The 21,294-nt window shown below is 37.8% G+C and overlaps 1 protein-coding gene across 1 annotated transcript in view; it reads left to right on the forward strand.

Annotated features, from left to right (window-relative positions):
• KIF13B (kinesin family member 13B) overlaps positions 1-21,294 on the forward strand; it is a 193,543-nt gene that overhangs the window by 111,522 nt on the left and 60,727 nt on the right. Inside the window, exons 18-26 of the mRNA XM_045774018.2 lie at positions 298-460; positions 3,974-4,120; positions 5,335-5,484; positions 5,782-5,910; positions 11,387-11,560; positions 13,785-13,942; positions 14,894-15,026; positions 19,142-19,288; positions 19,918-19,947. Of these exons, the coding sequence (XP_045629974.2) occupies positions 298-460; positions 3,974-4,120; positions 5,335-5,484; positions 5,782-5,910; positions 11,387-11,560; positions 13,785-13,942; positions 14,894-15,026; positions 19,142-19,288; positions 19,918-19,947 (1,231 nt within the window). The remainder of the gene's footprint in view (positions 1-297; positions 461-3,973; positions 4,121-5,334; positions 5,485-5,781; positions 5,911-11,386; positions 11,561-13,784; positions 13,943-14,893; positions 15,027-19,141; positions 19,289-19,917; positions 19,948-21,294) is intronic.

Raw genomic sequence — 21,294 nt, forward strand, 5'->3', positions numbered from 1 at the left:
ACCTACAGAATCAAAATCTTTAGTGTATCAAGATCCCCGGGTGATTTGTATACACAGTCAAGTTTTCGAAGCACTGTCCTAATCAATGGCCAGCTTGTTACACGAGCATGTGCCAGTACTTCCAACATAGCCCAGATACAAGCGCGTGCATGGGTCGGTGTCAGTAATATATTCCCCGCGTGCACAAGGCAGTTGTAAAGCTTGGTTCGCAGTTTGGCATTAACATACTATGTACTACATAATATTCTGATGTTCTGCTTGACGGTTATTTCCCCCCTCCCCCCCTTCTTTTTAAAGAGAAGCAACACTGAGTAACAGCCTGATGAGGCTGAGGGAACAAATTGTGAAAGCCAATCTGTTGGTGAGAGAAGCTAGTTACATTGCAGAAGAACTGGATAAAAGAACAGAGTATAAAGTAACCCTGCAGATCCCAGCCTCCAGCCTGGATGCCAACAGGAAGGTGAGGTTGCCATTAATGGAAGAGACAAAGATACCACTGGAAGAAACTGCTGTTTCACCAGTGTTATTTAAACACCTGCAGGTTTGCCCTCCTCCCCACCTACACCTTCTGCAGTCTGCATCCTTTTGTACTTGTTCTCTTTCTCGAGTAGAATTTATTTGCTTTTAATTTTTTGCCTTTGTGCCTATGTGTCCTTTGTCCACTAGCATATCCTCTCCACCTCTTCCCACCACATGCCACCAATTTATTTTACTCAGCTCCCTTTCTTCAGTCTGTTTCTATGATTTCTGGGACGTCTTTCCTGATGAATCTTGCAAAGTGGTTTTTCCCCTTCATTCTGTTACCACCATACAACCCCCCTCCGTTAAGTTCCGTGTTTACTTTACGTGTACCGTGTTATTTTCACTTGCTAATAGGTTGCTCTGCAAAACTGTTTATTAGTTGTTTCATGTATGTATTCATGATCACTTTTTTTTTTTGTATAATGTAATAACCTTAATAAAATGTAGGGGGAAAGCCCCGTCAAAATTTTCTATCCTTGCTATCCAGTTGTTTTCTTTTCTTTGTTATTTAGGCCCTTTTCTAGCTCTCAGTCATATTCATAGATAATTTTTGATAGTATGTAGAATTTTGTATTCAGATAAATATTTTGAGGGTCCATGTGCTTTTGTTTCTCCCACAGTATTTGACACAGCAAAGCTTTAATGAACATTTGGGTATTCTATTCTGATTTGGTAGCAAGGACCACATCTTTCTTTTTCTTGTGGCATTACAGCCTCAAGGTCAGTGTTTTCACAGGGTAGATATTTGGCAAATAGGATGCTTAATGTTTCAAGTAATACAGGTTTTGTGAACGTAATGCATTCATTGCTATGGAGATTTGTCTTTTGATACATATTCTGTGTGTGATTTGAACTTAGAACTTTATTTTGTTTGTTGGTATTTGTAGGGCAAACCACAGGTGCAGTGGGATTCAGACAAAAAGCAGTAGAGGAAAGCCAATCATGGGCAGAAGGTATAGGGCTTAGATTCTTCTAGAAGACTGGGCAGAGCAAGGTCTTCTTCCATTCCGTAGTGTTCGAGGTGGAAAAACAGAAACATAACCATTTTTTCCCCATGAAGCATGACTGTCTGTAGCTCTTTTCTGTGTATCCTGGCTCAGGCTTTGTTGGAAGGAGCAACCTTGTCTCCGGGCAGCCAAGTCAGTACCTAGAAATGACGCAAGTCATTTTGGGCCTCTCTGTCTCCTAGACACCTGATAATGTGTTCGTGGGGCTGTTTGCACGGCTGGTAGACATGATGCACATCGCTGGAGTCAAGGCAGCCATTGTTAACACGTTAATGGCTACTAATCTATGCTACTATTATTGATTTACTAGATTAGTATTTTCAGATTTCATCTAGAGAGAGGAGCTGGACAAGGAAGTATTTCTTAAGGAGAGAGTCTTTTTTAACTCAGGCTGGGTCTTTCCTCTTTTATCCAACAAGACCTTTTGTTTTTGGTACTTGAAAGCTTCATTTCACTTGCCCCTGCTGTGAGCAGTGTTGTTTGTTCTGGTCTTACTCCTGTCCTTATACTCGCCCCTCTCTCGTGATTGTGGTAAGAGGCAGAAATTTCTTTTCTTTTTTCCAGTTCTTCTTGTAGTTTCTGGAGGGCCAAATCATGAGGCTGCAGGATTTTGCTGGCTGCTGTTTCCTCCCCGTTCTAGCATTCTCTGCCTGCAGTACCACTCCAGTGTGGATCCCTGATGAGCTTTTTGTATTTATTCCCTAGCTGGCTGACCAGAGGTAGAAGGGCCTTTAGAGTATGAGAGAATGGCAGTTTTTGAGCTTCAGAATTCAGAATCTTTGTTTCATTATGTAAATTCCATTTCTTTGAAAATGATTATAGGCAAAATGTTAAAGCAACGTTGGTGTATTTCACAATTCCCTGAAGTTCTGAGTAGACCTATCCAAATAGTTGATACATTATCCAGTAAATCTAAATTGATTAGATAACTGATAGATATGTCTCTCTGGGGGAGATACACAGGGGTATTTTTATTTTCCACTTGTGGTTTTAAAAAGTTTAAAAACTGTTTCTATATTAAAAACACTTTGCTTTGGGGTGCCTGGATGGGACAATCGGGCATCCAACTCTTGGTTTCAGCTCAGGTCATGATCTCAGGGTCCTGGGATGGAGCTTCATGTCAGGCCCTGAGCTCAGTGTGGAGTCTTGTTGAGATTCTCTCTCTCCTTCTTCCTCTGCCCCTCCCGCTCATGCTGTCTCTCTCTGTCTCTAAAATAAATAAATAAAATCTTAAAAAAAAAAAAAAAAAGCAAAACCCACATTGCTCTTACAAGCTGGAAAACTTTCATTCAATTCTAGGCTTTTTTCTGGTGAAATTCATATAACATAAAATTAACCATTTTTTTTTTTTAAAGATTTTATTTATTTATTTGACAGAGATAGAGACAGCCAGTGAGAGAGGGAACACAGCAGGGGGAGTGGGAGAGGAAGAAGCAGGCTCATAGCAGAAGAGCCTGATGTGGGGCTCGATCCCATAATGCCGGGATCACGCCCTGAGCCGAAGGCAGACGCTTAACCGCTGTGCCACCCAGGCGCCCCTAAAATTAACCATTTTAAAGTGAATAGTTCAGGGACACCTGAGTGGCTCAGTTGGTTGAGTCCGACTCTTGATTTTGGTTCGGGTCATGATTTCAGTCCCTTGTTGGGGGCTCTGTGCTGGGCGCTGGGCGTGGAGCTTGCCTAAGATTCTCTCTCTCCCTCTGCCCCTCCCCCATCTCTCTTTTTTTTTTAAAAAGATAAAGTGAATAGTTAAGTGGCACATTGTCCACTCACAGTGTTGTGTGACCAGTATCTCTATCTAGTTCATACTGTTTTTTTAATTTTAAATTTAAACTATGTATGTTTACAGATTGATACCATTTGTTGCCTCCAAATGGATAAATGGGATTCTTTTCACAGTTTGCTCTTTTAAACATTTTGTGATTTGTACCACATTAAGATACTACCCATTCAAAAAAAAAATTTAAATTCAAACTTTTGAAAGGTAAAAGATCATTTCTTAGCTATCCATCCCAGTAGACTTTCCTTTGCCATTCAATGCTTATGACTCATTTTCTACCCACAGATTCTCTGGTCAGATGATGGCCTGAATAAAACCTTTTTGATTTCCCATTAAACATGATTTAGTCTTTTGGGTTTTAAATTTGAATTTATATCCCATTTACTATATGAATAACTTACTATATGAATAATTTACTATATAAATTTACTTTTTAAATTACATCTAATTTATATACTTAAATTTAAATTTTGATCACAGTTGATTATAATGACATTATATTAAGCTTAAAAGGTTCCCGAGAAGTTTTGCAGTGAACTGAATAGAGAAGGATAGCAATTCCGTTTTGGTTGATGACATTTGACTGGTGGGTATAGAATGTTCAGGGTTGGGTTCCATGGTGGATGTCTTTGTGTTTCACATGATCACTCTTACTTTTTTACAGCGAGGCTCTCTTCTTAGTGAACCTGCAATCCAGGTGAGAAGAAAAGGAAAAGGAAAACAGATTTGGTCTTTAGAAAAACTGGATAACAGGTTGCTGGATATGAGAGACCTTTATCAGGAGTGGAAGGAGTGTGAAGAAGATACCCCGGTAAGTTATCTGAGAAAAATTACTGAACTGGTAATCATAGAAGAAACCAAGCAGGAAAGGAGCCTACCCATTTTAGGGAAGAATTGTTCATTCTGCTAAAATAGTAATCCTGTTTCTAGAATATTTATTTTAATCCTCTAAATTGTTTGGCTAATCAAGAATCTTAATAACCTATTTTTCTGGCATCTTCTTTCTTCTCATTTTGTGTTCTCTAGATTTCTAGTAGAATCTCCTACATTCCGTTCTGACATCTGTTGGTCTCACATTCTGTACTAGACTGAGAATTTACTTAGGACAGAGACCATGCCTTATTATCCCCCTTATTATCCCCCCATTTCTCCACACATTTAACCTTGCAAATAGAAACCTACAGTATCTCTTTTTTTGAATAGAACATCAGTGGTATCTTAATATTTATACTACTATGAGCAGATTTAGAAGGAGTTTTGATCCTAAAGTGGGTGCCATAGAGCTGTACTCTGGAACTTTCTCTTCAAGTTGCAGGTTTCCCATTTAGGTCAGCCATGTACTTGTGCAAATTTTAAAACAGAAATACGTATTATGTATATTTTTACAGTTTTCAACACTGCTGGTCTTGTTTCCACATAGAGTTGTTTACTTCCTTAGCCTCTTATTTTTTGTTTTGTTTTGTTTTTAGCCTGTTGTTTTTTAAAAAAATATTTATTTTTTCCAGATTCTCATCAATAAAATGGACTTTTTATAGTTAGATGACATTTTTTCTTAAATTTTTTTCCCTTCTTTCTGCTGTACTCCTCTTGTATTTCAGTGCAGAAATAAAACAACATTAGCAAATTATAAAAAAGCAAACCACTCTTGTGTAAGGGGGTCAGCTCTCGTTAGTGGCACTGCATCTTATGATTGGGCAGGAACAAATGGAATAAAATAGGAACGAAAACTAAAGAGTACTTCTGTGCACTCGATTTCTTTTTCTCGTCAACTGGTTTTCTCTATTTTCATGGCAAGATTTCCATATAAAGGAGAAGTGATAAACATAGTGACATATTATTGAGATGGCTGTCATGGGTGAAGGATGCTGACCAGCATTTTAATGGGAGTGAGGCAGATAAGAGTGTGTTGTCCGGTGCTGTGCTTAAGCTAGGCTTAGTGACTTCATGAGAGCCCATCACAAAGCGGTCGTGGGTTGAATTAATTTAAGTGATTTCTGAAGTTGCGATGTTCCAATCTCTTTAAAGCTCATACGGTCTTACTTCAAGCGTGCTGATCCATTCTATGATGAGCAGGAAAATCACAGTCTCATTGGGGTGGCGAATGTTTTCCTCGAGTCCCTCTTCTATGATGTGAAGTTACAGTATGCTGTTCCAATTGTCAACCAGAAAGGAGAGGTTAGTTTTCTCTTCATACCTTGTACCCTTCAGAGAAAAGTTTAAGAAACAGTAGGGTGGTGACGGTGTATTGTTGTGACTCTTTTTCATTAATAATGACAAGTAGTACTTTTGTGTATTATTAATACCTGTGTTTCCATCTGCTTGATGGTGATTATTCCAAGTACTTTGAGGGACGGTAACTGTTAGAACCTAGGCTTCAAAATTCTCATTTACCGTTAACTCAACCATTTGACTCTAAAAGAGAAGAAAGAACAAAATCTGGAAAGAGTACCTGCTTCTCCTCTATTGTTCTAGGTGGCAGGTCGGCTGCATGTCGAGGTCATGCGAATCAGTGGTGACGTTGGGGAAAGAATTGCTGGAGGTGATGACACCACAGATCTCTCCTGTGATAAGGAAACCCAGGAGAACAGACTTGTGTGCATGGTAAGTCCCAGTTTCATTTAGAAGTAGTGAAGTGTAGCTGATTTTAAGGATTGTGACTATTTAGACAATAAATATTATGTTCTTTTTCGAATTTTGAAAATATCTGTCTCTAAGTAAATCTTTAGTATTGGTATTCTAGAGACCGTATTTCCTCATATATACTGATTTACCAGTTAGCTAGGTACTTCCACTGCCTTCCTCTGTGAAGCCTTCAATAAGTCACCTCTTTCTTCTGGACCGTTCTGCTCCAAAGTTATATGAATTTATGTTTATCTGAACTTCTCTGTAGAGAAGCACAGTTTTTTCTCATAAATTTCCTCCTCCTGTTGGACCTCTTAACTTCTCCTGATGCTCGAGATTTATCCTAGCCCTGGTTCTGTTCCTAAGCTCGTACTATAACTCATTCTTTACACTGTTTTTCCACATGTTTTTTGTTCCTCTTCACCCGTGTGCCTTGCGTATGCTGTTCCAGCATGTGCCAATCTCAAACCCTGCTCTTTCTGTTCTTCCCAGGTATGCTGTTCATGAACACTGTTGAGTGTTATGTGTTAGACATCATACTGGGAATATAAAGATGAAAAAGATAGGATTTCTTTTCTTAAGGACAACCTGTGTAGTTTGTGTGTATGTGTAGAGGGACATGCAAGTCAACAGAAGACTCTGATATCGTGTGACCCAAGTGCTCTGAGAGAGGTAGAGAGATGTTTGGGGACATAGAGGAGAGGTAATTAATTCAGAGAGTAAAGTCTGAGGAAAATTTCTGGAAACAAGACTCAACATGAACTTGAAGGAGAGCCTGTTACGTGAAACTCTTTCTCCAGAGGGCATTGTGTTTTTTTTTCATGAATAATTGGTAGGTAGATTTCAAGTAGGTCATTATATTCCTGAACTCCTACCCAGTTGGTGTAGATAGTGCTGCTTCTGTCACTCACTATGACCATGAAAAGAATCCCCTCATACATTTCCAAACACACCCTACCTGGGCCAGTGTGCCATTGGTTGAGAATCACTATAGGAACCAGTTAAAAGGTTTTTGAGGAAGAGAAATCCGCAAGGGTCATAGGAACAGTATACGAGTAAGAAGAAAGCCATTCAAAGGTGCAGTGAAAGAAGCCTAAACTTAACTCTAATTTCATAGTCCATCCTTGGTCCAGTCCTGTATCTCAGTAAATATTTCTAGAATTGGAGTTCATACCAAAAGGAGTAAGTGAGGCATTCGCTGCAAGCTATGGGGAAGCCATAGCTGTTAGAGATGGGCTCCTTTCTGAGTGTTTGCATGTATTAAGAAGACCTCAGATGTTTAAGTCAGATGCTTCAGGAGGCAGGGGAAAATTTTTAATTCACTAGAACATTAATCTTTGATTGTGTTATTCTTGATTCTAGAACATTTTTTCTGAGGTTATATAATTACCGAGGGTTGAGGCATATGCTTGACGACTCCATGATGGCCCATTTCAAAGGTGCTGGACTAGTAAATGCAGCTGTGTGAAAGTTTACATCAGTACAAGGATACTTTCTCACTTGGGAAAGTCATCACTGAATAAAAGTAGTATATCCTGGGTAACATAGGCTTTTTTTTTTCTTTTTTTTTAAGAAAAAACGAAGTTAAAATATCGTGAGATTTTTTTAGTGGAAGATAACAAACATATACAAAAGTGGTGAAAAAAGTGTTACTGATCCCCTCCCACCCTCCCTCAATATCAACTCATGCTCTCATTTCATTCATCTGCCTAAGCCTCTCTGTGCTGTCCCCTTCCCGTGGGTGATTTTGAAGCTATTCCAGACATCGTATTTCATCTATAATAGTTTAGTATGCAACTGTAAAAGAAGAGAATTTTAAAAACCCGTTATATCATAAACAGAAATTAATACTTCCTTAATATGAGATACCCAGTCAGTTTCCTTTATTGTCTTGCTTGATGTGCCCCTAAATCTATCCTAAACTTCAAGTGTGGGTTCTTGTGCTTGCTTGCTTCCTCTGTCTCATTCTTTCTCTCTTACCCTACAGTTTATTTGTTGTAGAAGCTGGGTTGTTGTCTTGTATTTTCTCATAATCTGGATTTTGCTGATTGGTATGAGTTAATGTGTTAAGATTTATTTGCTGTAAATTGGTGGTTAGACATGAAGGTGATATAAGGGAAAGGGGGTAGCAAGGACATTTTATAGGTGTGTTCTTCCATCGGAAGGCACATGATGTCTAGTGTTCTTTTGGGGATGTTAGCAATTATTGATGATTATACCTAGATATTTCATGAGGAGTGAGAAAATAATGATACTACAATCCTATCACCCCTCATTTATTAGCTATAATTCTTTTCTAGAAAGAACTGTCCTATTACATCAAGTATTTTGCTCCTTGGAGATCAGTTTTGTATAGGAAAGGCAGGGTAAATGCTCCATTCTTTTCTCCTTTAAAAAAAACCCCTCATTTTCAAAATAATTAATTGGTTTTCCTACTAATATACAAAAGTGACCAGTGAGGTTTTATTTTGTTTTTAGTCCAAATATCATTATGAACTCTTTGATGTAAACATATTTGATGTGTTTCGATCCATGTATTTATTACCTGTAGTGAAGCTCACATGATCCCATATCTGGCCTATGGGCTCCTCTCTGGAGTCCTTTTGACATAACCCTAACTGTCATAGACTATGCTAGCTTTCTCGCTTTCTGTTATGAGGAATATTCTAGTCCCATCCTGGACATTTCCTATCGCAGACCTGGAATCAGCCATTTTTCCAAGGAACCCGGTTCCTTTCAGTGGGAAGTGGTTTTTAGAGACCATATTCTAAGCGTGTGATAATCTTTTGTGTAAAAGAAGGAAGACAGACTATATGACACTGAACAAAATATTGGTGGAGAAAATGAAATCAGTCTGGGACAGTTAACAATAATAGATGATAAGTATCACCAGCTTATAAAAAAGCAGTCTGATTTTATTTTCCTATGATGAAAATAAGTATGCATGTATTAACATTATTGATATTTTCAATGACATTAAATTAAATTAGTATATTTTAAAACCCCAAACAGCATGTCTTCTGACATTCCCGGGCTTTATATTGAGCAGTGGCAAGTCAAAGCCTATGGTATTCTGACACCTTGTGGTGATTTTGATTTCTGTATGCAGAAACCTAAAATAACAAAAACAAAAATTATGTTCTGGATATCAGGATATTACTCATTCCTGATATTCTTTATTCCTGGCAGTCTTATTCCTGATAAGTTGCCTGGAGGATGTAGGTCAGCATATGAAATCTTAAAATTTATTTCAACCTTAAAATTTAGATTGATTTCTAAGAAAAAATATTGGCTTTCCGATGGAATTGAATCACAAAGAAGGATGTTTCCAACATCTGTCCACTCAATGCTTGGATGTGTTTTCATTCATTTCATTCCATTGGTATGGTCAGTCCTCATGCCAGTATCATTGGGTAGCTATCCTGTTTCACATAGGAGAAATCTCAGCCTAAGAAGACTACAAATTTAATCTGCTCAAAAACAGAAGCTAATATGTGGCAGAGAGTTTTATTTAGATCTGTGTTCTACAAAAATCTTGTAATCTTCTCAAATTTCACATTGTCTCACCTAAAAGAGTATAATAACAAATTTTAAACACTTAATGAAAAAGTGATGGTTTTTAAAATGAACAAAAAATTAATTGCCGAACACTGATGGCTCTGTTGGGTTTGGACAAATAAAATGCATTAGTCAGTCTGTCTTTTTGTAGCCTTTTGGGGAATTGCTATCTAAATGTTTCAAACTCTTGTTGCCATTGTTGGGGAAAATGAATAAAAACAGGTTTCTCAACCGTTGCTCACCCATTATGTACCTGGTATAGAAGAAAATAGTCATCTGCTTTGCCTGATATTCTGTGTTATTATTAATGCTTCCTGAAATGTTAAGACGATTTATTTGTGGTTGCTGAACTATATCAACTTTGGTCACATATTCAAGTTTGTTTTTCGTGAAATTTATTTACTGGAGGCACAGCGCCATCTTGCAATGTGTAGGAAGTGACCAGGTGAAGAACATAATAAATGATCAATGCTCAGTCATATGAAAGTCAGCCCGGATTCAATTATAAAATCAGAATTTAGTTTTGCTTAATTAATTTTAGAATTTAGTTTCTTTCATAGTTGGAGGAATTTTGGAATGTCACAACTTATCACAAAAATTGCAGCTTAAAAATCAACCTAACACTGCCTGCCAAAAGAAATATTTAGAATTTTTGACTGCTTTAAAATCCATTATGGGCATTTATTCCTGGCACATTTGAGTCTGATTAGATATATATTTCCAATTGCATGTTGTTATCACAACACCTTACACTCCTGCAGTCCAGGGCACGTTTCCTTTGATTCATCTCCCCTGAATCTGCATGGAGAAGTCACTCAGTAAGAATTGGTACAGGGCGCCTGGGTGGCGCAGTCGTTAAGCATCTGCCTTCAGCTCAGGGCGTGGTCCCGGCGTTCTGGGATCGAGTCCCACATCAGGCTCCTCCACTGGGAGCCTGCTTCTTCCTCTCCCACTCCCCCTGCTTGTGTTCCCTCTCTCACTGGCTGTCTCTCTCTCTGTCAAATAAATAAATAATCTTAAAAAAAAATTAAAAAAAAAAAAAGAATTGGTACAGAGATGGGTGACATTCACCGTCTTTAATCTCCTCCCTTAATCCCTTCAGATCTTCAAAGTATACATTCCTGATGCCTTTAAGATTTTCCAAAAAATCATCTAGCAGCATATAACTTTCTACTCAAGAACCTTGTTCTTTTTTGGGGGCGCCTGGGTGGCACAGCGGTTAAGCGTCTGCCTTCGGCTCAGGGCGTGATCCCGGTGTTATGGGATCGAGCCCCACATCAGGCTCCTCCGCTATGAGCCTGCTTCTTCCTCTCCCACTCCCCCTGCTTGTGTTCCCTCTCTCGCTGGCTGTCTCTATCTCTGTCAAATAAATAAATAAAATCTTTAAAAAAAAAAAAAAGAACCTTGTTCTTTTTTATCCTTCAAAATATCAAATAAACATTTTTAGCTCTACTGAATATTCCTTATTGACACATATGCTGATTTCATTCTTCATTCATCATTCTTAATAATCTTACGTTCTCGACATATCCACAGTTAGCCAAATTCATTATCATTGAATGGTGTTGATGGTTGAGAACTTTTCCTTTTCTGAGTTGGTTAAATTATTATTATAATATGATGATATGATGAAGATGTTATAAGAAGCTAGAATTGGCCCGTAAATGTTTGAAAACATCCAAGTTTATAGTCAAGGTTGTTGTTACCCCATGTCAACCTCTCACTAAATATGGCAGTTGTTGTCACCATTTCACAGATGAAGAAATAAATCCCAGAGTGAAGGGGATTTGGTCAACAAAACCCAGTAGTGACACAGGCAAGACTCAGACCCATATCTGACTCAAGATACTTGTTGCACCTTTTCTGAGTTAAAATCAGAGCCTTCTTTTTCCTTCAGGTTAAAATACTCCAAGCCACTGGGTTGCCACAGCATCTGTCCCACTTTGTGTTCTGCAAATACAACTTCTGGGACCAACAGGAGCCGGTAATTGTTGCACCTGAAGTGGATACCTCCTCCTCTTCTCCGGTCAGCAAGGAGCCTCAGTGCATGGTTGTCTTTGATCACTGCAATGTAAGTTTGTTTTCCAGACTTGGTCAACATCTGATTACTTAGGTAAAAACAAAACTGCAGAATGAGCATTATTTTGTTGAATGATTTGGTATCAATATATATCTCGAATCAGAGTTTCTTCAAGTGTGGTTGGAGTCAGAAACCGAAATGTCATCAATACACCGTACACCTAAAATGAGCACAGTGCTATGTGTCAGTTGTATCTCAGTAAAGCTGGGGGGAGACTCTGAAGTGTCAGTGCCTTTAACTCCTCCTCCACAATCAAAATTTCCTTTTGTGTGAATATATGTACAGCTGACCTTGGCACAACACAGGTTGTAAATGTATTTTCTCTTCCTTTTGGTTTTCTTCTTTTTTTTCTTTTAATATTTTACTTACTTTTTAATTCATTAATTTTGAGGGGGAAGGGCAGAGGGAGAGGGAGAGAGAATCAAGCAGGCTTCTTGCAGAGTGTGAAGCCTGATGTGGGCTCAGTCTCATGACCCTGAGATCATGACCTGAGCCAAAATCAAGGGTTGGATGCTTAATCTACTGAGCCACCTAGGCACCCCCCCCCCCCGCCTTTTGTTTTTGTTTTGTTTTGTTTTTTAAGATTTTATTTATTTATTTATTTATTTATTTATTTATTTAAAGATTTTACTTATTTATTCGACAGAGATAGAGACAGCCAGCGAGAGAGGGAACACAAGCAGGGGGAGTGGGAGAGGAAGAAGCAGGCTCCTAGCAGAGGAGCCTGATGTGGGGCTCGATCCCATAACGCCACGATCACACCCTGAGCCAAAGGCAGAGGCTTAACTGCTGTGCCACCCAGGCGCCCCAAGATTTTATTTATTTATTTGACAGAGAGACAGCCAGCGAGAGAGGGAGCTCAAGCAGGGGGAGTGGGAGAGGAAGAAGCAGGCTCCCAGCAGAGCAGGGAGCCCGATGTGGCAGATGCTTAACGACCGAGCCACCCAGGTGCCCCGCCTTTTGGTTTTCTTAATAACATTTTCTTTTCCTTAGCTTACTTTATTGTAAGAATACAGTATATAATATACGTAACATACAAAATATGTGTTAATCAACTATTTATGTTACCAGGAAGGCTTTCTAGTCAACAGTAGGCTATTAGTAGTTAAGTTTTTGGGGAGTCAAAAGTAATATGTGGATTTTTGACTGCATGGGGGTTTGGTGCCTGTTATCCCTGCATTGTTCAAGGGTCAGCTATATATACCCTTCTTAAAGGAACCCATGTTTTATATTACATACTGGAGAAATTGTCATCTAAAAAGTTTAAGAAACTGGTGTTTTAGAGAAAGTGAAGATAGAAAAGAGACAAGAATGAACTTTATTGAACACCAGTGCTCTGCTAAGCACTTTATATTATTCTTTCATGTGATCGTTATCACAGTTGTATTTGATGATAGTATTTTTTTGTTTCAGCAGAAGCAGCCACTTCAGAGGTCAGTTTATCTATGGCTAGTAATTAGAAGAGCCAGGATAGTCAGACTCTAGTTTCTTTCTTTTTTCCTTTCTTTCTTTCTTTTTTTTTTTTTTTTTTTACTGTACCACAGTTAATCCATCTCATTTTTTTCAAGGGAGGGGTCTCTTTTAAAACATAGAAATACCTTTAGTGTTTTAAAGATGGAGAGATAGTGTGGATTCTGTGACTTTTTACAATAAACTGTTCTAGAGTTTAATAATTACTGTAAAATGCTGTCATATATATTTGTAAAGATGGACAGATTGGGAGAATTTTTAAAAATTAGGTGATTTTTTTGCACTGATGATCATTATTTATTTCCTTACTCTCCTGTTATTAGAGATAATTAGCTTCCTAAAAGCTAGGAAAAATTGTTATTCTAACACACTGCTACCTTACTGCATCTAATAACTTTTATATCAAGACATTGTAGATCATCGTTGGAATTCTTAATATAATTATTAATACTTTAAAAATAGCGTCCCAAATACTGTTAACAAAATAGAATACAATGCTGGTCTTTCACAATTGATTTTTAAGGTGAGAAGTATTTTTTAAAAAATGAGATTTATAGTTAGGTTTAAAGTCAAGAACCTTAGACCATCTGAGCATTCATTACGCGTGTTAGATGACAGTTCTGTTCAATAACTAAAACATTTTTTTTTCATTTCTCTTATCCATGAAGTAGGTATATACTGGTGGGTATAAGTAATCATAAGGTTACCAGGAAGTACTTCCTCTTCTGTAATTTTTTTCTCTCAGGAGTTTTCTGTTAACATTACCGAAGACTTCATTGAGCATCTTTCAGAAGGGGCATTGGCAATTGAAGTATATGGCCATAAAATGAACGATCCTCGGAAAAACCCAGCCCTGTGGGATCTGGGGATTATCCAAGCAAAAACACGTAGTCTTCGGGACAGGTGAATTTTAGATATCCTTCTGATTCTATTTTTAATTTTAAAGAATTGCTAGAGATTAATACTGCCATTTATAAAGGTAGCCCTTTCCTGAGCATTACCAGTATTCTAGGGATAGATGCTATTGTTTTCAGTGTATTTATAGCACACTTAAACTTCCTTACAGGAGTGAACTTTGAAGAGTGATGGAAGAGACGTTAAATGTGTAGTTAGTTAAGAATAAAGAGTGAATGAATTTTTGGAGAATAGTTGCTTATCGTTCTGAATTACTTCTAATTAAGCAACTGTAGGGAGAGTGGATCAAGATATACTCTAGAATTCAGGTTTTACTTATTTTTTCTCTAGTGCAAAGTTCTTTTGAAATGCCATCAGTCATGGAAGGAGGCAGGCTTATTTGTACCAGGATTTTAAAAAGAAGAGTTAAAAGGGAATGACTGAAAGAGCATGTATTCATGCTTTCCATCTTATTATAGAAGAGAACCAGATTTTCTTTTTTCTTGTTTTACTTTTAGAATGTTTTAGCAAATCCTTAATTAGAATTAAGTTTTTTTCTTGATTCTGTTATTAATCTGAGCGAAGAGTCTTGTCAAGTTACTTAATCAAGCATATGTATCATTACCTTTATCTAGGTCAAGATAATCACTGTACTTGCTTCTGGACCTCTGATTACCATATTTAGATTTTTGAATAACCATTTTGAAGTAGATTTGTAATTATACCTTTTTGAATGAAATGAAGAAACCATTTCTAGTTCTGATGTTAAATTTGTTTAATTTTGGTTTAATTATATTTGCTAGTATATATTTGTATATTACTCACTGAACTACAGGTCATTCTACTGAGTTATTCTGTTTGGAGGTCATTATCATTGTTAGTTTTCATGTGAAGGATCCTAAGCTGCCTGTATTGAAATAGAAAATGTATGATTTTCCAAGAACTTCAACTATTTTCTAGATGGAGTGAAGTTACCAGAAAAGTGGAATTCTGGGTCCAAATCTTGGAACAGAATGAGAATGGCGAATACTGCCCTGTAGAAGTAATTTCTGCAAAGGATGTGCCAACAGGAGGAATCTTTCAACTCCGGCAGGTAACAAAATTGTGAAAGTTATCATTCTGGATGTTAACATTAAATTCTTTGGCACCATAAAGCTTAATATTGGATTCCTATTAGCAGAAATGTCAGATCAGTGATAATGAAATCTAGACTGGCCAAGTCCATTTTTTGTATTAAAATTGTCTCCTATTTCATGTCTGTTTTCGTTCATTTAAAAAAAATATTGTTAATTATAATATTTTAAAACCAGCTTCTCTTAGGTTTAAGTAACCAAAAAGATAAGCTTTAAATAATGACAGAATTGAATTGCAGGAAACAATAGAAACATATCACGCAGCATTTGAATATTTCTAAAGACAAGGAGAAGCAGTGTGACATGGCAGAAAGAAAAAGCACTTCACAGTCTAAAGCAAGCTAGGGTTCAGTTCTGGTCTCCCATGGCCTAGCCCTAAATCTGTGAGCAAGTTTAGTAACCTCGCAGAACTTTTCCTTAGGTATAAAGTGGAGGTGTGATGATTACACCCACTTTGTAGGGCTGGTGTGAGGTTTAGAGATACTGTATATGAAGCACAGTGCTTGGTACTTGGGAGGTGAAAGGGTTCTTTTCCTACTGGCACCAGCCAATTCCTTGATTCTCTGCAGGCACCAACTGGGTGTCCCACAACGCAATTCGGTTTTGACCCTAACCACCCGAAGTTAGTATCAGACGCCAGAGGTTTAAGGGCTCAAACTTAAGCACAAGATGGCCTTCATTTCAGATGCCAGTTGCGAGTATTGGGTCCTCAGTTCTATCCAACTTAGCTACAAATTCAGGGGTTTGCCCAGCTCTCCTCCCCTCTACTTACTGTTTCCAGTCTTTTTAAATAAAGAATATGACTCAGAAATAGCCCAGTGGAGGAGATGCATGGGACCAAGTTTGGGAGGAGGGCTAAGGAGTGTCTGTGTCCTCTCTGGGTGTGCCACCCTCCCACCACCTTGATTTGTCCCCAACCAGGAAGCTCACTGCACCTCACTGTTTGTAGGCTCTTAATGGATGTTCATTACGTAGGATAACCGATGAAAGCTTTGGCCGTGGGTGATTAACTCCATCTCCATCCCTTCTCTGCTCTGTACAGAGATCTTAGGGTAGGGCTGACAGTTCCAACTTTTAATCAAGGCTTGTTTTTTTTGTTTTTTTGGGGGGTCTTTCTGGCTACCAGCCCCCTTCTTCAAGCTATCTGGGGACCTACCAACAATCGCCAGATTTAAAGTTGCGTCATTAGAAGATGCACCTATAATCATTATGACTCAGGAAGTTCTGAGAGTTTTAGGAGCTCTCTGCCAGGACCTGAGGACAAAGACCAAATATCTTTGTATGATACTGCAGGAGGTGTTAAATAAATGCAACTGAGTAGATACGAACGCCTGCCAGAAATCAATACAGCAGAGAAATAGGTGGGAATTGTCACTTAACCCTGGGCGGATTGTCACTATAAAGTGTCTATGCTGCCAGCTAAAGAGAAAATACCTTAACAGAATTTACATAGAACATTTGGAAATACCCCCCCTTTTTTTTTGCTATACTTTACATTAATTCAACATTTAGTAGAAAATCGTATCCCGTGATAGTTTCTGTACTTTAGAACAATGGTAAAATATTAGAATAGCTTTTGAAAATGAATGTTGAAATCATTCACAGCAGAATATGAGAAAAAGTTAAAGGAAAAAGAAAGTTTGCTTATATATTTAAGTTTCTGAATGTTTTAGAAGGGGGAAGGTGATAAGCACTTGTTCTCTGACCCCAGCAAATGAATTTTAGCAAATTCATTCATGTATGGGCAAAGAACTAAAAGGAAAAAGAAATTAAACTATAGCATCAGATATATACATAAAATAGGATTCTTAAGGGTGTGAAGAACATCTTTTTCTGAACATCTGTTAAAGCTATATATATATCTTCTTTGGAAGCCTCTGAATTCGTTGCCTGGAAGGCAAGACCAGTTAATTTTCTGTGGCTTAGTATAAATAGAATATATAAGTATTTGTCTTATTTCTGACAGCCTTTACTAAAAGTGTTCAAAGATGAGTTGAGTTCATCAGGAAAGGTTTTTTTTGAAGGGTGTGGGTCTTGACCTCGAGGCTGAACCGATAGTGTAAAGGCTTTTTTTCATACGTAAGCAGCAAGAATAAAGATGCAGTGGTTGGGATTAGGTAAGTCTGGGGAGAACGTAACATGTAGGAAGACCAGGAAAGCAGTAATAGAGGAGCTGATAGGAGCGTGCGTGGCTCGTTCATAGAGGGACTTGGATGGTAGGCTCATTTGAATTAAAATCTTTCAAGACAAGAACTGCTGTTCTTCAACGGAAAAACAGCAGAGGAGGACTGATTAGGTTCACCATATAAAAGTGTTGGTTTTGTAGTTAAAAAATGCTCAAATATTAGCAGTTACAGGAAGTTCAGTCTGTGAGTCCAAGGATACAGCTTAAAGCTTTTCAGTGGGGCAACAGGCTGTTCTGGATCTTTCCCTCCTTTTCTTCCCTGTGCCGACCTTGAACCCTCCCCCCACAGTGCCTCTGCCTCACCCTCCCAGTGTGAGCGCACTTTCTGTTTCAGGCAAAGTAAACAAGCAAAATGTAGCTAACTGAAATGGACTAAACTATTTTAGACAATTAAAATGTTTTCTGAGGTACTCTTTCCACAAGATATCTGATGCATAGTCCTTGGAAAATATTAAATCAAAAGACGTCTGTAACCCATCTCTTCAAATCTAGCCTTCTGATTAATCATTGCCTAAATTGATTTCCCTGATAACAGGGAGCTCTTGGGAATTAAAATCTGATGGAAGAGGGGAAGAGTAACTGACTTGAAATTGTACGTTCAGATTCCATTGTTCAAATTCTGTTTTACATCCTTGAAACTTACAAACTGACTTTGAAGTCAGTGATTTGGGAATATGGGGAATCTTCTTTTAAAATCCTACTTCATTGTAAACGTACCGGGTCACATTGTATTTATTATGAAAATATACGTGCGCAATTCTTCATTTTGCCGCATGGTTTTAAATTATTTGGGATTAGAACAGTGAATCCAGGATAGTGGTCATCATTCTTATTTCTGACTCTGCTTATTTTTAAAAGTAGATCATCCTGTATGTGTGTGTGTGTGTGTGTGTGTGTATATATATATATATATATATATATATATATATATATATATATATTGGGTTTGATCATCTTTTTTTTTTTTTAAAGTCTGGTTAACATTATTTACCATACTTTTTTTTTTTTTTTTTGAGAGACTGAGAAAGAGAGAATGGGGGAGGGCCAGAGGGAGAGGGAATGTGAGAATCTTAAGCAGACTCCACACGCAGTATGGATCCCCATGAAGGACTCGATCTCATGACCCAGAGATCATGAGATCGAGAGTTGGATGCTTAACGGACTGAGCCACCAGGTGCCCCAACCATATTCGTGGTAACTTAATATATCATGTATGTTTTAATGACTAATATTTTATTATATACACTACAGTTTGAACAGTTGTTAATATTACATATATATTTGTGTCTAGTTTTTTGTTATTCTTAACATTATTTTAAGATTCCTTATAAAATATATGATTATTTACGGAGAACAGATTCCTAGAAAGTTGAATTGCTGGGTCAAGGGATACTTATATTTTTAAGGCAGATTGCCTTGCAGGACGCTTTGCAACAGTTTATATTCTCACCAACGATGTATGTAATTGCCTGACAAACTCTCGGCGGTCAGAAATTGCCTTCTTAAAAGATAATCGCTAGTTTAGTAAGTGAAAATAAAGGGTGTATTGTGCTTATTTTAATTTGTATTTATTTGATTATAAGTGAGTTGAACAGTTTATATTATCCCTTGCTTTTTTGCATTTCCTTTGTTAGAATGTTTTCTCTTAATGTTTCTTTTTATTGAAGAAATATGCAAGCCACATATATTCTGTGTCTTTCTACTTGCTGAAAAGGTAAATTATTTTTCCTGATTAGTTTTTCAATTTGTAGTTTACTACTTAACTTTTAAGATACGGTGAGACAATTGTCTCCAAAGTTAAACGCTTTCTCAACATCAGCCTGTAGGGGTCTCTCTGAACCAAATTTTTAGAAATTAAACTGATTTTAAGAAAAATTGTTTGTGCTACAGGGACAGTCCCGGCGAGTCCAAGTGGAGGTGAAGTCTGTGCAGGAATCTGGGACTTTACCACTGATGGAAGAATGTATATTGTCTGTTGGCATTGGATGTGTAAAAGTTAGAACGCTCAGATCCCCCAAGACTCATGAGACCTTTCATGTAAGTTTCTGTCTGTGCCAGTTATGTTCTTGTTGAAAGACCCAACAAGATAAGAGAGTCTTTTGGAACCTGCCAGAAAACTGCCTTCCATGAACAATTCTTTCAGTTTTTCCTTTGATGTCTTCTTTTTTCTTTTTTCTTTTTTACTGTATTGCATTTCAGTGAGGAATCACTGCACCTGCATCAGACTGTTGGTTTTGCCCTGATACATGGCAAACTGAGGGTTAAGACGTGGCAGTCTCTAGAAATTCCTCAGTCGCCTACTAGTGATTAACTTCCTCCATCACCCACACCCTCGGCAGAAACCCCCTACTGGCTTGTAAAGACTATTTGCCAGCAGGTGTTTGATTTCTCCTGGGGAGTGGGACTATAAACCCAGCAGGGAAAGTATTGTACTGGTTCCTGAAAAGGTCAAATGAGTGTTCTTCACTTTCCTATGAGAAGCTTAAGGTTTAACTCCAACTTCCTGAAAACTGTAAAACTGAGAGTGAGCGTAGGTGGGAGATGAAATAGTATATTCAATTAAATTAGAAAGTATAAAGTATGGGAAAAGAGTCTGGTTGTTGAGCATAGCCTGATTCTTGGAAAAATAATTGTTTTAGGTATGAGTAATATATCTTTTCTTTTAGGAGGAGGAGGAGGACATGGACAGCTACCAGGTAAGGAAGCACCTGTTGGCCTCATCAGATGAGCTTGATTCCAGTGGTGAATCACACATTCCTGAGTCTTGTCATACTGTTATTTAATAACTACACAATTAATTCTGAATCAAATACTGCTTTTTCTCAAATTAAAACAGAGTTTCGTAGACTTCGGTGTAGGAAATCATTTGTGACTGTTATCTGTACAGATCCATTTCTCCAGATCCTTTTCCTTGCCCTCTTTCTCTCCTTGAGAGGTCACCCACCCTTTTCCCTGTAAGAGCTGTCTCATACTGAGCCTCAGTCAAGCCACGCTGCTTAGGTATTTTCTATCTTCTAAACCAGGTCTCCCTTCCCCACTTCCAAGAGTTACACAGGTTTGGCTTTGCCTGCCTCCCCTCTTCCTAATCTCCTGCAAGATTTTGTTTATGTCTGTCAAGTTCTATCTTGTTAGTCTTGCTAGTCATTGTTTAGGACTGTCAGAGCTCTTTGGATCCTGATTATGTCATCCAGTGTAGTCACTCTCCTGGTTTTGCATCATTCTAATTTGATAAAAATGTCTGCCTTCCTATAAGTGCCTGATAAAAATATTGGATCAGATAGGGTTAAATACAGAGTCCTATGGCACAACAATAGAGACTTCTTTTAAGCTGACATTATTCCATTAATCACTGTTCTTTGGATGTGATATTTCAGTCATTTATGATTTCATTCAAGTAGATTCATTGCACATTTCTCCATCTTGTCTACAAGAATGTCATGAGCTATTTGGTTAAGTGCCTTAGTGAAATCCAGATACACACTGTATCCTCAGCATTCCACTCATCTACCCAGTCTTGTTAACTTTATTATGAAAGGAAATGAGGCAAGATTGGTATACAGTCAGGTGTTGACTGGTAGAGTTCTTAGTCTGTTGATAACGCCCCCTCTCCTCTCCAAAAATCCCTCCATAGGAAACAAGGGAGAGAAGCATTTACATGTTGTTTGTGGAGACTAGTGAAACATGTTGAAGGCTGAAACAAGTTAAGAAATTTGAGGAATTCTTATGATAGTTCCCAGGGACATAGAATTGAAGATTATTGAGTAGTATTTGTGATTTTTTAAAGTTTACTTATTATTATTATTATTATTATTATTATTATTATTATTATTGTTTTGGTAATATGTACATTCAGTGTGGGGCTCGAACTCATGACCCCAGGAGCAGAGTCACATGCTCTTCTGACAGCCGGTCAGGTGCTCAAGTATTTATGATTTTTATCTAGCAGAGGGACATCGTAGATATTAGTTACTTAGAGTTCTGCCCCTTGAACCAATAGAAATAAAACTGGTTCTAGATATTAGAGAATGCCCTTTCAGAAGCTG

Source organism: Ursus americanus, chromosome 13 (genome assembly GCF_024610735.1).
Source record: "Ursus americanus isolate L20-20 chromosome 13, mUrsAme1.1.p, whole genome shotgun sequence".
Classification (NCBI taxonomy): Eukaryota; Metazoa; Chordata; class Mammalia; order Carnivora; family Ursidae; genus Ursus; species Ursus americanus.